The 15868-nt window shown below is 42.4% G+C and overlaps 1 protein-coding gene across 2 annotated transcripts; it reads right to left on the bottom strand.

Annotated features, from left to right (window-relative positions):
* Nucleotides 1–6447: 6447 nt before the first annotated feature.
* OXSM (3-oxoacyl-ACP synthase, mitochondrial) lies at nt 6448–13084 on the bottom strand. 2 transcript variants are annotated; one of them, XM_074839033.1, is made up of 3 exons: nt 12985–13084; nt 10341–11346; nt 6448–7581 (listed from the first exon to the last, which is right to left on the bottom strand). In XM_074839033.1, the coding sequence occupies exons 2-3, from the start codon at nt 11315–11317 to the stop codon at nt 7179–7181; spliced, it is 1380 nt and encodes a 459-aa protein (XP_074695134.1). In that variant the 5' UTR covers nt 11318–11346; nt 12985–13084; the 3' UTR covers nt 6448–7178. The 2 variants fall into 2 exon arrangements, with proteins under 2 accessions (XP_074695134.1, XP_074695143.1); XM_074839042.1 differs by lacking the exon at nt 12985–13084 and adding an exon at nt 11948–12129.
* Between the last annotated feature and the right edge of the window lie 2784 nt (nt 13085–15868).

Genomic DNA, 15868 nt, shown 5'->3' with positions numbered 1-15868 from the left:
AGTTTGAGCCAACATTACTATAGAATCTAAATCTTGAGGGTAGTTGCTCTCCCCACCCTGTAAGAAGTAGGAAGATTTGATTGTGTCCAGATGATGAGCAGAAGCCCTGGAAGACTTGTCCAAACTCACAAAGGTACTTAAGGATCAAATGTCTTTTTGTTTCAGGTGAAATGTGATTTATATATCAAAAACAAAGGAATATAAGAATATTTATAAGTGTATATTTAAGAACTTGAATCTGAACCTCAGTAACTTGATAGAAGTCGCACAGAGAGCCTCTGACAGAAAAAGGATGTAGTCTTTCAAGTACCATGCAAGCACGTGTGGGAATACAATGTAAGATTAGTGAGAAGGATTGTAAACACACTCAAGTGACTTGTAGCTGGGGTGTTGAAAAACACATATATCATACTAATTGTTGCTTACCTTTGTGTGCTTGACAGGTAGAACGTCTGCGCTTAGATAACACAGGCCTGTGATAGACTCAGAGGCACCTTATCAAACATCCTTGAGATTCCTGTCCTGCTGTGGGAGAGATCAAAGCACAATGGAAACTATGCCTGTGAAAATCCCTGATATATACAGGCAAAAGCAGCAGGTTTGAGATCTTTTCTTTCTTCTCCTCTTTCTGGCTAGCAAGGACTGAGCTCCACAGTGCCTGCATCCCCACTTGTGTGCCTCTGCCCAGGCACCGCTACGGAGATCCCCTGTGTTGCGAGGTAACAAGAATAAATTTACTCTTTGCTTTCATCCGTGGTTTTGTGGTTGTTCCTGCGTCCTGCCTGTGCTGGCTCACACAGCACATTAGTCCATTTTTAGCGCTACTGAAGAAGTTGAAGTGGCATATTTTCACAAGTCATTGAACAAAGACACTCCAAGAAAACAGTGTAATTAAGACATTTACATTCCCTTAAAAGCACTTATTATTTCCATTCTGCAGTATACTCCACTTTTCCAGCTGCATTTGAAACACATAAGGTTTGGCTTCTCTTTGAAATCTGCACTTTTATAAAGCAAGGTTATATACATTCCAAAGTTGGGGGTGTTTATTGCTTTAAAATGAAAAACTTAGCAATTCAGTGTACATTCTTTCCATTCTCTGATACAGCAACATCTACTTTTCACTTCAGAATAGGACAAGCATATACTGCTGAAGAACCAAATCCTACCGTGTGGAAGAAAAAGGTATTTGGGAACCTTTCCTCAGAAAATGTCCAACGTAGAAATATGCCATATAGTGCTCAAAAACTAGTAAAATGCCTCCTCTCCCAATTATATTCAGATTTGCCCCTGGCTTGTTTCTAATAGAAGACTAGCACATAGCTTCAAATATAAATATATTTAATTTTTTTTCTGATGTCAACAATCAATATAAAGCTTTACTAAGGAAAAAAGTTTGTGTTAACCAATAGATAGCAAAAATAATCTTTTTGCAAACTTATACCAGTTGTTTTTCACACTACCTGAGAAGTCATTCGCCTCTGAAATACTGCCCTCCTTTGCTTTTCAGAAATCCATTTCCTAGAACACTTCCAAACACATTTTAAAATCAGTAGAGCTTCTCATATCTCTTATCACAAAGAGTTTTCTCTTTATTTCAACAAACATGCTTCACCATCCAACCAGTTCTTCAAGTCTGCTTTTGACTTCATTACAACAGAAGCAATCTTGAAGACACAAAAGGAAAGACAAATTAGATCACAAAGAACTGGGAGTGAACCTCCTGGAGCCTTTTGTACCAACCGTTTTCCCATGCCACACCTGGTCCCAAAACTCAAAAAGCTGGTCACACGAAGAGGCCACCCCAAACACTGACAGAGCCAAGGGACTTGGCACGGACCCCCCAGCATTGCTGTCCCATCCACCACCCCGGTTGTCAGGCATGGTGGGAAGGGTGACAGGACAAGGCTGATCACCAGCCACTCATGGTTTTGTAATACACACTTCACTTCACTACAGGCTCACCCATGGCTTGAGAAATCATGAAATATGATCCAAAGTACACTCAGAGCTTCCATGCTAGAGAAGAGCAAAGTATCATCAGCTGATAAGCAGGAAAACATGCTGACTTGCAATTAAATGGAGTAATTCCTTTGGTTAGGTTTTTGTTCAGAAGGATGCTCTATATGCCTTGAAATAATTACAATTTAGTATACACTTATTCTTAATTTTTATTATCATATTAGAAGACTATGTATCATATTTTTACTGAAAAGAAAACCTTTTGCTCAGGACTTCTTTCAAGCTTTAACAGGATGTTAATTTGAAATCGTTTAGGAACTGGCAAGACACTATTTTATAAATTCTTTAATTAGTAAAAAATGTGCTGTCTGTCTATGAAAGAAAGCTTATGCACACTGAACTAAAGTAACCTGAGTAAACTGAAACTGAGGAATATATTCTCTCTACACTTGCAGAACAAGCTATAGAAGTCCAAAACGAAACAAGGTTTATAATTTTAACAAACTGTTTCTAGAGACAGAGAGTAGTTAACCCCGAGCAGTGGATTGACTTTTGTAAGATTTCAGCAAACATATGCTGCTTGCATTTTTTAATGACACAACTTTTTATTAGGTTCCTTTAAATAAATTAGTTCATGCAAGTTGTCATTCCAACTTTTGTTTCAAATGTATTTATTTCTAAAAAGATTAGTTTAAGTAAAAATCTTTGATCCAAATCAAAACAATATTTTACATAATCTATTTTTACTTGACTTACACCTCATTGATGAGTAAATAACTGGGACTAAGAGATTTTTCAAATGACATTCACATTCTTAGTCTCAATGCACATTTCAACAAGGAAACCTGACACAATTATCAGTAGCAGCCAGAAATCACAGTCTGCAGTTTTTTGTTGAGGGGTTGTGTATATTCAGCCAGATACTTCTTTTAACATCAGTTGGATTGCTAAAAAGCATCACAGTTTCAATGCTTTTGATACGGTCTCCCATAACATCCCTATTGACAATTGACGAGGTATGGTCTAGGTAAGTAGATAGTGAAGTGGATTGAAAACCAAAGGCTGAACTGCTGGCTTAAAGGATTGTGATCAGTGACATGAAGTCCAGCTGGACACCAGACACTAGTGGAGTACCCCACAGATGTATTCTGGGACCAGTACTATTTAACATCTTCATTGATGACCTAGACAATGGGATAGAGTCCTCAGCAAGTTGGCTGATGATACAAAACTGGGAGGAGCAGTTGATACACCAGGTGGGTGCACTGCCATCCAGAGGGACCTGGAAAGGCTGGAGAAATGGGCTGACATAGGGATGACCCCATACACCATTCCCCCTCAGGCTAACTAGCTGGAAAGCAACTTGGCAGAAAAAGACCTAGTGATCCTGATGGACCAGCTGTCCTTGCAGCAAAGGCAGCCAAAAGCATCATGGGCTGCATTAGGGAGAGCATCAGCAGCAGGTCATGGGAGATGATCCTTCCCCTCTACTCAGCACTGGTGAGACACATCTGCAGTGCTGGGTCCAGTTCTGGGCTCTCCAATACATGAGAAACATGGACATACTGGAGCAAGTCCAGTGAAGGGCCACAAGCTGATGAAGGAACTGGAGCATCTGACATACAAGGAGAGGAGGAGACTGCTGGGCCTGTTCAGCCTGGAGAAGGCTCCAGGGGGTCTTATCAATGTGTATAAATACCTGATGAGGAGAATGAAAAGAGGGAGCCAGACTCTTCTCAGTGGTGCCCAGTGGAAGGCAAGGGGCACAAAATTAAATACAGGAAATGCCATTTAAATGAAAGGATCTTCTTACAGTGAGGGTGACCAAGCACTGGCACAGGTTGCCCAGAGAGGCTGTGGAGTTTCCGTCCTTGGAGACACTCATAACCCAGCTGGACATGGCCCTGAGCAACCTGCTCTAGCTGGCCCTAATCTGAGCAGCGGGCTGGACTAGGTGATCTCCAGAGGTGCCTTCCAGCCTTGGCCACTCTGTGGTGCTGCCTGGAGCATTTGGCTCTCACGAGTGTGTTGCACCACTCCGGAAGCAGGCTTCAAAATAAACACTCTACCAGCATTTCCTGGCTTTTCTTATCAGACTGCAAGTAACTCCAGTCTTACAAATCTAAATATTAAGCTTTTTAAATCCAAACTCTGGACCATTACATCTCTCGATTATTAAGACGAAGGGAGCATTTTAAAGGAAAGCATTCTGGTTTAATACGTTGGTCAATTTGCCCACTTAATAGTTTAGCAACAGAGATTTATTTTCCTTTCATGTTTGCAGCTACCATAATAAAGCAGTAATTAGCAGTAAGTAGTCCCTGATCAGCTCAGTGGGGTATGTGATAAAAAGAGATGACTCCAAACAAGTACATAAAAGCTATATAAACGATATTCAAATAGACAGGGGTTAAACTTTGGCTCTATTCATTTTTTAAAAAAATTTTAATTCCCTACAGGGCACACTATCTACTACTGCATCTAGGCCTGTTAAAATTATCCATAATCAAAACACCTAAAATAACTATTGTCACAAAGCTTTCATGGTTTAAAGGTTACCTGCAGCAGATGATTAAATTGCAATGAGCTTAAGTGAGGAGAAAGATCTTTTAATCATTTCAGTTTCTGTTTTGTTTTTCTGTGTGACAGTATAATCTGTCTTTTCATGGTTGGTACACAGGAGTCTGTATCCAACACTCCTGGGGCCATGATCTCTGCTGTTGGAGGGAAAGGGAAGCATATCTCTCTGTCACAGTATTAATTACAGGTCTGCAGCTATGTAACAAGGTTGGGCGAGTTTAGTCAGACTGTACTTCAGGTCCACAACAATGCAGCAGTATTTAGTCTTCCCATATTCCACCCTGGACTACAATTACCTGAAAAAAAATTATCTCCAGAAGAAACTCACTGGATGATTTCCTCCTGATTCACAACCCTGCTGCTAGCTCTCTCCTGCAGGCTGAATGCTTAACATCAAATCCTTTTTGCATATAATTTGCAGAGAGTAATGTTGAATTTTATATTCTGCTTTTTATTTTGCATGCAATCCAGATCCTCATTCATTGTACTGCTACTATTAATTATCACAAGCTAAGAGGTTTGTAGGTATTTTTCCCCAACAGAAATTCCCATACTCTCTCTAGCTTGTATGCTTTTACATTTTCCGTTTGGTAATATTTTACTTTCAGGCCTATTATTCATTAATCTATTTTGGACTGCATTGTTCTGTATGAGCTCACCTTCTGAAAGAGTCTTAATTAGTCTCCAACTGCATTTTTATCATCATTCTCTTTAACTTCCTATTTGGTAAAGACAGCAAATGCAAAAATTATGCTGTTCCATATCAGCATTCAGACCATTTGTATAAATAATGAGATTTTAGGGTACTGCTAAGCCTTGTGACAGCCCATTAGTAACCTTTTTCCAGAATGTTTACTTATAGTATAGCTACTTCATATGTCCTTTATTTAAATTTAATTACACTGCCTCCACTTACATGGGTTGAAGGCTAAGACTCACATTTTCAAAAAGAAAACTGGTGAAAAGTCTTTTAATAAACTAACCAACCAATAGTGATGTCTGACTTCACTCACATCAGCGCTATGGATCGAGGCACTACTTGACTAAGATGCTGACTGGTGCCGGAAGGAACTGCCGAAATCCTTTACTTGTTCTTTGCAAGAGGCAACCTAAACCACCATCAGTATGTCAGCTTTAGGTATAATTTCATTTCCCTGTTCTCTTTCTTCCCCTTTCTCATCCTCAACACAAGACCCAGATTTATTTCTTGCACATGCTTTTTTTTTTTTTTGGGCTAAAAGATTCCTTGTCTTTCCAATTTTGGCTAGTTCTATTTTTCCATGTTAGGAGAACAACCAGGGGTTTCAAGTCTTTTTCCTTTCTGTGTAACTATTTTTTAAATCCTCAATACCATACTTGAACATCTACCTCACTATTCTTGTCCAAAATTTCAGAACAAAACAGGTTATCACCTACTAATTCTATCCCTGTGCCACATGGAAGATATATAGGCCATGCTGTATGCATACTTCCCTGTTACCACTCCATGACATGGCTAATGAGGTAACACAGTATATGGAAATGGATAAAGCTGAAAAGAATATTAACCACTGTCAGAAATCCTATTAACTCCTATACTACTGTCCCCTGAATGTCATCTGTGTGGAATAATGTGCATAAGTCTACAATATTTGAAACAACTTATGATGAGGAAAAAGGCAGAATTATAAATGGAACAAGCAACAAAGGGGAGCTCAGTCATAAACCTTGTATCATCACACAGTAAGTCACCAAGTCACAACTGTGGAGTCCTAAATTGTTAGCCGTCTCCCTCTTGCATAAATGTTTCTGAGCAATTTCTGTGCCACATGCCTGTGAAAAATGTATTCTAATGAAGTAAAAACACAGAATGATCAATGCCTCCTCTTCTAGTCAAGAACAAAAACTTCTTTACCACACAAAGCATAAGTCTTTATTTTTATTAAAATGAGTAAAAGAAGTTCCCTCTTTCTAGAAGAATTACTGATGTAAATGTTTGGGTGAATAGTTGTTACGTATCAAACAAGCAATTGTCAAAGCTGAGAAAAGATCACAGTACACACCAAGGGTGTGTGGCAGGTGCACCTGCCCAATGAAAGCAGAGCTTCTTGGCTGCTGAGGTGTAGCAGCTCCTGATTGCCTTTGCTCTCGGGGCTTCGCGGTAGTTGGAGCCTTTCGACAATGGGAGCCGCTGACTACTGGTCAGATTCGGCCTGGGTATCAATGGAGTCCCCTGGGGGAGCCATTTGGAGCTCATCCCCTGGAGCAGCACGCTGCGGTCAGGGACTCTCCCCTTGGGTCAGGACACCACCCAAGGTAACTCCTCAAGGTGACTTGGGACGGGACGCTGCCCTGAGCAGGTCCTCGAGGTTGAGAGCTCTCACTTGTTAGATGAGTGACAGAGCGTTTTGGGTTGTCCTTAAACCCTAGGGAGTGGTGCTTTGTTCTGCATTTTGTGTTGTTGTTAAACCCTAGGAAGTTGTTCTGTTCTCCTCTCACAGACATTCGAACCTGTAATTTGCGGAGGGCTAGTTAACTGTGTTGACAATAAATTTTTAATTTTTGGTGGTTGCTTGTTTATTTGAGAGCCTCTGTAACAGGGTGGCAGTACAGAAGACCACAGTCAGTGCCGTTTTTCACAACATGCGCAGCATAAGTTAAACACTTGCAAAGCACAAAGTGGCATTAGTACCACCAAAGCCAAATGAATTTGTGAGCGCTATACGCCGTTTTTCAGTTTTCCACTCCTGAGCTGTTAACGGAACATAATTGAGATCAAACTCTGCCTCTGTTTTCTCTAAGTTTAGAGTAGGTGGCAAAATTCCATGGTAACAGGACAGTGCAGTAAAAGCTGCTTCAATAGCTCCTGCAGCCCCCAAGAGATGTCCCGTTGCTCCTTTTGTTGAGGAAACTGCAATATTACGTGAGTGATCTTTAAAAAGTCTCTTGATTGCTTGATTCTCAGCAGCATCTCCTAGAGGTGTAGAAGTTGCATGTGCATTGACATATGTTATGTCTTCAGGTTTGATCCCAGAATCTTTTATTGCTGCAGACATACACCTAAGGAAAAAAAAACAAAGGCAGAATGCTGAATTTCCCACTGTATTTTTGTCACTAACACACATAGACAAACCATAAGCAAAAGTACAGGTTGTTTTAAAATTGTTATCAAATGTGAAAATCTGCATGACATACTTTACCAGAGATGTAAATGACAGGAGATGGATTCATCTAACTAAACACACTAGTATCCCCATTCAGCCACTCAAGAAAGACAGTAGTGGTGAGGCCCACTATAAAATCAGACTTGCAACTACAAATTCCATAGTTGGGAAAAATACAAAGAGAAAGAAAGAAGATATAACAAACAATGTCTACAGACTACATTAATATATCAAAGACCATTTCAATGCAAAATCTGAAAACATTTGAGAGAGAAATAACTACCTGAAATTATTAAAAAAATTTAGGTTCCCTCCATTTCTTTAGTGTAATAATGCATTGATGTAACATTCAGTAAAATGGTCCAAGAAATCCCCTTCCCATTCTAAGTGAAAGATTCCCTAGTTTTTACGTTTTATTTCCCCTCATATTTACAGTATTATGGAATTAGGAATAAAAATTTCTCTATCGAGCAAAAATATTGGGAAATGAAAGAAAAATTCTGCAGTCATGATCCTCATGAGCTTATTTTGCATGCTTTCCAGAGGTTAAAAGATGTCCCTGCCCCTGCAGAAGCAAGGAGATGGCACAAATTCTTACATATAAAATGAAATTGACTGAAAGTCACACTCTTTACTCTGACATCATATGTTCCATTCCAACTCCTGATGACCTGTGGACTGTGACCGCCTCTATAAAACATGCTCTTTTATGAAAATCACAGGAAGATGGAAACAACTCCATACTGTGATTTTCTCACAATTTTCCACAGAAGGAAGGGGATGAATCACACATCTGTCGTCGCACATACAGCTTAACGAACTATCTCTGAACAAAGGACCACTACCTCTTTTGAAATTTATGAATAATAAGTAAATAAAAAAGAAGCTCAAAAAAAAGATACCACAGGCTGCTGGACAAATTTAAATATCTGCAGTACAGCCTTCTATCCTCAGAAGCATCCAGCTTAGCTTAGGTTGGAGGCCACTGATGCTCACTGGCAGAACATAGTAAGCCACATTAAGGCAAAAAAGATTACTGATCAACTGAGAGGGAAACATATACATTAATTTAGTTAAATGCATCAGCTGCAAGGAGCATATTTACTTAAGGAGATAACAGATTAATTGCATAGAACACTTTATATCCACATTTCTGAGTCTGGCTTCGCCTCTCCTATCCTGCAGGTTTATTTCAACATATGTATGAGTCTCCAACTGAAGTAGTTATTAGATGATGACAAAAAATATATTCCCCTGAAATTTTTTGACGTGCAAATAAAATTCCTACAGAAAAGTAAGAGAAGCATATACATTTCAGATTTAATCCATACAGCACTGCAGTAACAAAATATTGGTTTGAAGACTACATTAAAATGTATTCTCTCATCTCAGGGGTGGAAAGGCTCAACATTTTGAAGATACCAAGATTAACTTTCAACTACTTCCCACTGTGAATTCAATTTACATGCTATTGCAATCATAAAATATACAAAAATTGTGTTACAATACATTGCCGTATCATCTCAAGGGTAAACAAGTCTGAAAATCTGAGATAAGACACTCCTGGCTACTCAACTGGCACGTAAGTCCGCAGAACAATTAAATATGAGCCCAACAGCACAGAGGGAAATCTGGTATATTACACTTCTTGAAAAATCTGTTAATCCAATAAAGATGCAAACACAGCTTTACAATATCATACAGAAGTTTGATCTATTTGTGCAGTGATATACTGAATTTTGTTATTAAATATTCACATACATTCAGAATAATGCAGACTAAATCTTGACTAAATATTTCAATGTCAGCAATAGTATGCAGCCTACACAAAGCTCACAAACAGTACATATACTTACACATGTAATTTCACTGACAACTTAATTAGGCCAGTGATAAAGATAAGATTAATATAATCTAATTGTGAACTGGTTTTGATGAGATTAATGATGAAGCATCTCACTAAACAGTATTAAAATATATTTCTGCTATGCCTCTCCACCAACATGCTTAGCTGCATCAGAATCTAGTATTTAAACATGATTGCAGCACCAGCATGTGATCTAAATACTTTCCCTATGAAAAGCCAAAGTCTTTTCTAAATAACAATAGCCACAATTAACACTAATTACATGTACGGTAATTATTCTAGCAAACCAGATCCTCCAAGTGCTCTACAGCTTTCATCATTTGGAATTTATTCAAGAATGCTATTCCCCTTTCAGACCACAACAAATGACATGACCTGCTTTTGCAGTGGGGTCTCTCTTCTTTATGGACAAAGTGTGAAGGAGAACATGAAAAGGTTCTGTCATACCACAAAAAATCTTAGAAGAGAGATTTCCATTGAGACTTAACTGTGTGAACAGCTGTAGGCACCAAATGCAAAATATTTTCACATAAAATTTTTGCAACTCTGTGCAAAAAGACTGATTCAAGCAAGGACTGGCCTTCACCTTGTTACTAAAAAAAACCCCAAACTGGGGGCAAAACCTTACCAGAAGCTCTTTCATTTTCCAGATTAAGTTTTCAGGCTTTTGGAATATTACTTCAAGATTGAACAGCATTTCTCTAGGAAAAGCATACAATAACAGAAACACATGCACCCACTGTAATTAACATATGAAGTAACCATCATAATCAACATACAGTTCTTACCTGAACGCACCATCTCCTTCTGGATTAGGTGCTGTTATGTGGCAAGCATCACCAGACAGTCCATAACCTAAAACTTCTGCATAGATCCTAGCACCTCTTTGTACAGCATGTTCATACTCTTCCAAGACCAGCACAGCAGCACCCTCTCCCATTACAAACCCTTCTCTCTGTGAATCAAACGGTCGACACGCCATTTTAGGCCTTGAGTTAAAACTCGTGCTGAGGGCCCGAGCTCTTGCAAATCCAGCCAAGGACAAAGGACTAATGCAAGCCTCAGTCCCTCCAGCCAACATGACATCAGCATCACCAGCAGCAATAAATCTAAAGGAGTCTCCAACAGCATGCGCACCTGTGGTACAAGCAGTTGACACAGCATGATTCGGCCCTTTCAGTTGGTATTTAATGCTGATCTGGCCTGCTGCCATATTGACTAAAATCTTGGGGACAAAGAATGGGCTGACCTTGTTATAACCCTTTGTTTTAAATAAAGCAGCTGTATCAGAAATCTCTTCCAGCGGAACCATTCCCATCCCAATTGCCACACCGGCGCTTAAACGATCCTGTTCAGACTGGGGAGACCAGCCGGAGTCCTTCATGGCTAGCTCTGCTGCTCCGATGGCCATCACAGTGGCAGAACTCATGGATTTGATCTCTGACTTTGACACAAAGCTTTCTTCACTGAACTGACCCTCCTCGTTTCCCCTTGGCACACAAGCAGCCACTTTACATGGTACGCCTGCATATTCTTCCCCATCTAGCGATGCAATCCCACTGTCTCCTTGGAGAAGGCGCTTCCACACAATCTGAGTCCCCACACCAAGAGGGGACACTAAGCCAATACCTGTAACAACTACTTTCCTTCGACATACAGGCAGTGACTTGCTGAAAGTTCTTCTGTGGTTTAGTAGATTTAAATTCAGACCCCGGAGATGAAGATTTGCAATCTTTAACAGATCCCACGAGCACTGTGAGAACATGGTGGAAATCAATCACTTCAAGCACATTCCTGTAACAGGGAAAAAAAAGACACAAACACAACAATAAAGCAGCCAGTGTGAAAAATCTTCCAAGTACGCTAAATTAATAACTTGCTTTGTACATGAAAGCCTATTTTCAACCCTGCAGAAAGGGATGTAGGTCCACGTCTGTAATCAGGAATAGTGCGTGTTATGGCAGACAGGGCACAGAAACACATTCACTTTGTGAATGCCTCTAGTGGGCTCTTCTGGCTTAAGCTGCTGCTGAGTATGACTTTGCACCACTGTGGACTGTGAGGCACTCTCTGGTTTTGCTGCAAAACTCCCTCCAGGGCTTTAACCACCAGCTGGCTGGAGGTATTAACAATGAGCATTAACAGCTTCATTCTTCTAAGGGAGAAAGTGTGTGTTCACCTGAAAGAGTTTGTCCTACCATTATCATGTTAAGGATGTTGTCATCTCAACCTTTATGTCAGGCAGAATGGTCTAAAAAACTCAGAACAGGAGTCAAGAAACTCTTCCTGGTTCTGCCACCAAGGCAATTACATGTCTTGGACAAGGCTCCTCATCCTTCTACCTCCACCCACCGTTTATCAGCCCTGGGGTATTGAGACTGTCAGGGGACAGTACCTCAAGTGTGTCTGAGCAAGATGGACCACAACACCACCTTCTTTGAAGGTAACACCGCCAGACCCCACATATCGTCAGGCGTGTCAAGTGATGGCGGAAGGCCGCTGCTGAGCACAAGTCATACTTCAAGGCGGGATGAGAGGGCCATGCCAAGCAGTGCCCTGCGCCATAGCCCCTCTCTCGCCTTGCCGTGGCTGCTGCCATGGCGGGAGCTGGTCTGATCGCACACACCCGGCACGCTGGGGCTGGGCAGAGGCTGCAGCACAGCTCTGTCAACACCTACAACACAGGCTTCAACAGGCCGCCCGCTTTTCGCCTCACAAAAAGGGCACCGTGGCATCGTCAAGTCTTCGGTAAAATACAAGGAGCAGTACGGGGACCGTACGGGGACACCGGGCTAACGCACTCCTACTAAAATACATAGACCTGCTCTTTCCTGTGGCAGCAGAAGTACACAGCAGTGTTATTAAAAAATAAAAGCTAAATATAGCGCTTACTAATGCAGACAGGTTTTTTAAAAGAGGCTGCTTTAAATCCTGACCCAGATTTGTCACTTTAATTTTTTAAGCTAGTTAGCCTGGATTTTATAAAAAGAGGCAGTATATATAATTGCAGAGGTCTCTAACACAGTGCGTGCCTAACAGACACATACAGCTTTTACAGTTAACTGCTGTAAAATAATCAGGAGGCCTTGTCTGACCCAAGCGATGCCACATTAACGTACTGTGCGCGACGAAGAGGAAAACAAGCGGGGTGTCATTTCTCTCCGGGAACAAGAGCTATCGGTCGTCACCGGGAGCTTAAAAGGACATTAACTGCTTTTAATGTTTAAACCAGGAGTTAAACCCTGACGCCACGGGACTCCCCCGCGTCGCCCCACCTTCCCGCTGCGGCCCCGCCCGGCGCCGCCATTGCCGTCCCGCCCAGCTCCGCTAGGGGCAGCCTGTCCCACGGCCCCACCGGCGCGGGGGAGCCCTCCCGCTCCCGGCAGGGGCCGGCGAGCCCCCGCCTCCCTCCATCCTAGCCCTCAGCGGTACCTCCGCCGGCCGCGCTCCCCCCCCGCTCCGCGATGGTTGGCTCTGCCGCCCTCGCCCGTTCCGACGGCGCGGGACCGCACCACCCGAGGAGAAGGGGGGGGGTGGGCGGGCAGGCGACGGCTTGGTAGCCGATCTCCGATGTCACGATTGGTGAGGAGCCGAGACAGTGAATCGGTCACTCGGCGGTGGACTGCGCTGCCTGGCGGCGCTGCCCGCTGCCGGCGCGCGGAGGAGGGCGGCCGCGGCCCTGGGGGGGGCGGCGGGGGCCAGGCCGGGCCTCGAGGTGGGCGGTGCAGGCGGGCTGGGAGCGCGGCCGCGTTAGCAGCCCTGAGAACTGCAGAAGGCGAGGAAATCACTTCCTCCCTCAAACCACGCATTTAAAACACGCAAAGGAAGAGTAAAAAACCTACAAACCCCCAAACGAACCCACGGTCTCAGTGGAATAATATGCAAGAGGGTAACGGTAAGGTCGTGAGGGAAACCTTGTCGTTTCCCATCGGTTTCCTGAAAATACTGCGTGCGTACTGTAACACATTTCAGCGCTAAAATGGCAGAAACTGTCAAAACTGGCGGTGTACAGCACATAACCGTGTAATCGAAAGCCATCGCACACACATGCATGAGGAGCTCCTCAAGACCTTGTAGTCTCTTTCAGGTCCATTTTATATTCCACTGTAACGAATTCCTTAGCAGAGTTTTCCTGCCTACAGTTTGTTACCTTGCTCTAGTCCCAATCCCCATCTGATCCCCGTTTTGCTATCTGCACCCCTCAGATCCCCATCCTTCACCAGCTCCCAACTTTGCTGTCACATTCCTGGCGGAAAAGCACCTGGGGGTGTTGATCGACAGCCAGCAGTGTGCCCAGGTGGCCAAGAAGGCCAGTAGCATCCTGGCTTGTATCAGAAATAGCGTGGCCAGCAGGGACAGGGAAATGATCTTACCCCTGTACTCGGCACTGGTGAGGCCGCACCTCGATTACTGTGTTCAGTTTTGGGCCTCTCACTACAAGAAAGACATTGAGGCACTGGAGTGTGTCCAAAGAAGAGCAACGAAGCTGGTGAAGGGTCTAGAGCACAAGTCTTATGAAGAGGAGCTGAGGGAACTGGGGTTGTTTAGCCTGGAGGAAAGGACGCTCAAAGGAGACCTCATCATCCTCTACAACTACCTGAAAGGAGGTTGTAGCAAGGTGGGTGTTGGTCTCTTCTCCCAAGTAACAAGCAATAGGATGAGAGGAAATAGATTCAAGTTGTGCCAGGGGAGGTTTAGATTGGATATTAGGAAAAATTTCTTCACTGAAGAAGTTGTCAAGCACTGGAACAGGCTGCCCAGGGAAGTGGTTGAGTCACCATTCCTGGAGGTATTTAAAAGATGTATAGATGTGGCACTTAGGGCCATGGTTTCGTGGTGGACTTGGCAGTGTTAGGTTAATGGTTGGACTTGATCTCAAGGGTCTTTTCCAACATAAATGATTCTATGATTCTATGCAAGTGTGCTCCTCCGCATGGATGTGGAAATCTGGTAGAGAAGACAGAGGTAAACAAATACAAGTTGATCACTGACTTTACAGGAGTGTCTTGAAAATGCATGTACAAATACACCAACAGTACCAATACACAAAAGTAAACTATTTGCTGTTGCAGGAACCGTGGTGCATGATCTGAACTGAAACCAAGCTGCTAGCTATGGCTGAGATGACATGTAGGAACAACTAAGTTTTTACTTAAGACAGTGGCACCATACTTAAAATACATAACATCCGAGAGTTATCATGGTAGAGCATAAAACGTGTGCCAGTCTCATCAACAAAGATTTGAAGCATCTAGTGCAGGAAAAAAGGAGGGAAATACAATATTTAATAAAGAAAAAATAAACACTTGTATAGATTTTTTTTTAATTAAGGGTCTGTATTTAATTTCCCTTTAGAAATAACATTCCCTGGACATTTAAGGTGTTAGCAATTTGTTGGAAGTTGGCACCTGGTTGTCTAGTTTTTTAACACCACTTTGCTATGAGCATTCCCAAAGCATTATTTACAATTTCTATACTTACATGCATTATATACTTATGTTGCATGTATAGGAATATAGTTAATCTTTAAATTTGAAAAGGCAGCTGACATCAACAGTCACATGCCTATATGAAAAGCCTGGAAAGGAAGTTAAAAGCTGAAGCAGTAGCCAAGGGACACGGCATCATCTTAAATTAAAATTGTATTACTTTGGTAGCAATTCTATGATTTTGAGGGCTGAATGAGTGACTTCTAAACTATGCTAGTAGGAATAATAACTGTTACCTCAGCAAAAGTGAATTACCTTGGGTTAAATCTCAGCTTTTCTAAGGGCTAGGCACCATCTTCTTAAAAAATCATAGAAGCTGAGCGGAGTGACCAACCTGTCAGGAGCAGACAGCAGAGCTAGCACATAATGTCAGCTAATAATCACAAGCCAGCCTGAACTATAAAGACCTCTTTTACCTGGAACTTTTTAAATCTTGCATTCTTAAGAAAGCAAAGCCCCACAGACCTTTTTGCCTAAGAGTCTTCATTGCAGTTCTTTCACAAATAGCACAAACCAGACATCTAGAAAAAGCAGAGACAGAAACTAGGGGGTTTTTTTCGTCATTTGGACAGACTTTGGGTAGGGCCAAACGAGGTGCCAAGGGGGGGGTGAGTAGCTACAGTAACCTTGCCATGCTGGTAGCCTAAGTGAAGCTGAACGCGTGGCACCAACAGAGCGCGCAAGCAAACAAGCGTGGTGTAAAAGGGGATTTATACCCCTCTGTAACGTTCCCGCCTCCCGGGGAAGCTCCTGAGGGCCCCGTGTCACCGAGAGGCCCTACTGCACAGGCGGGTCTGGATATCGATTGCGGCGCCATTAAAATCGTC

The sequence above is a fragment of the Strix aluco genome, chromosome 1 (assembly GCF_031877795.1).
Source record: "Strix aluco isolate bStrAlu1 chromosome 1, bStrAlu1.hap1, whole genome shotgun sequence".
Taxonomy (NCBI): domain Eukaryota; kingdom Metazoa; phylum Chordata; class Aves; order Strigiformes; family Strigidae; genus Strix; species Strix aluco.
The sequence above is the reverse complement of the archived record's forward strand: the minus strand, read 5'-3'. Positions and strand labels throughout refer to the sequence as shown.

What these genes read in the sequence shown, in the direction of transcription:
- OXSM (XM_074839033.1), bottom strand. Translation starts at nt 11,317, where the DNA reads ATGTTCTCACAGTGCTCGTGGGATCTGTTAAAGATTGCAAATCTTCAT. An exon ending in GAAGGAGATGGTGCGTTCAG is followed by an intron (nt 7,582 to 10,340) that starts GTAAGAACTGTA and finishes TTTTTTCCTTAG; the next exon opens with GTGTATGTCTGCAGCAATAA.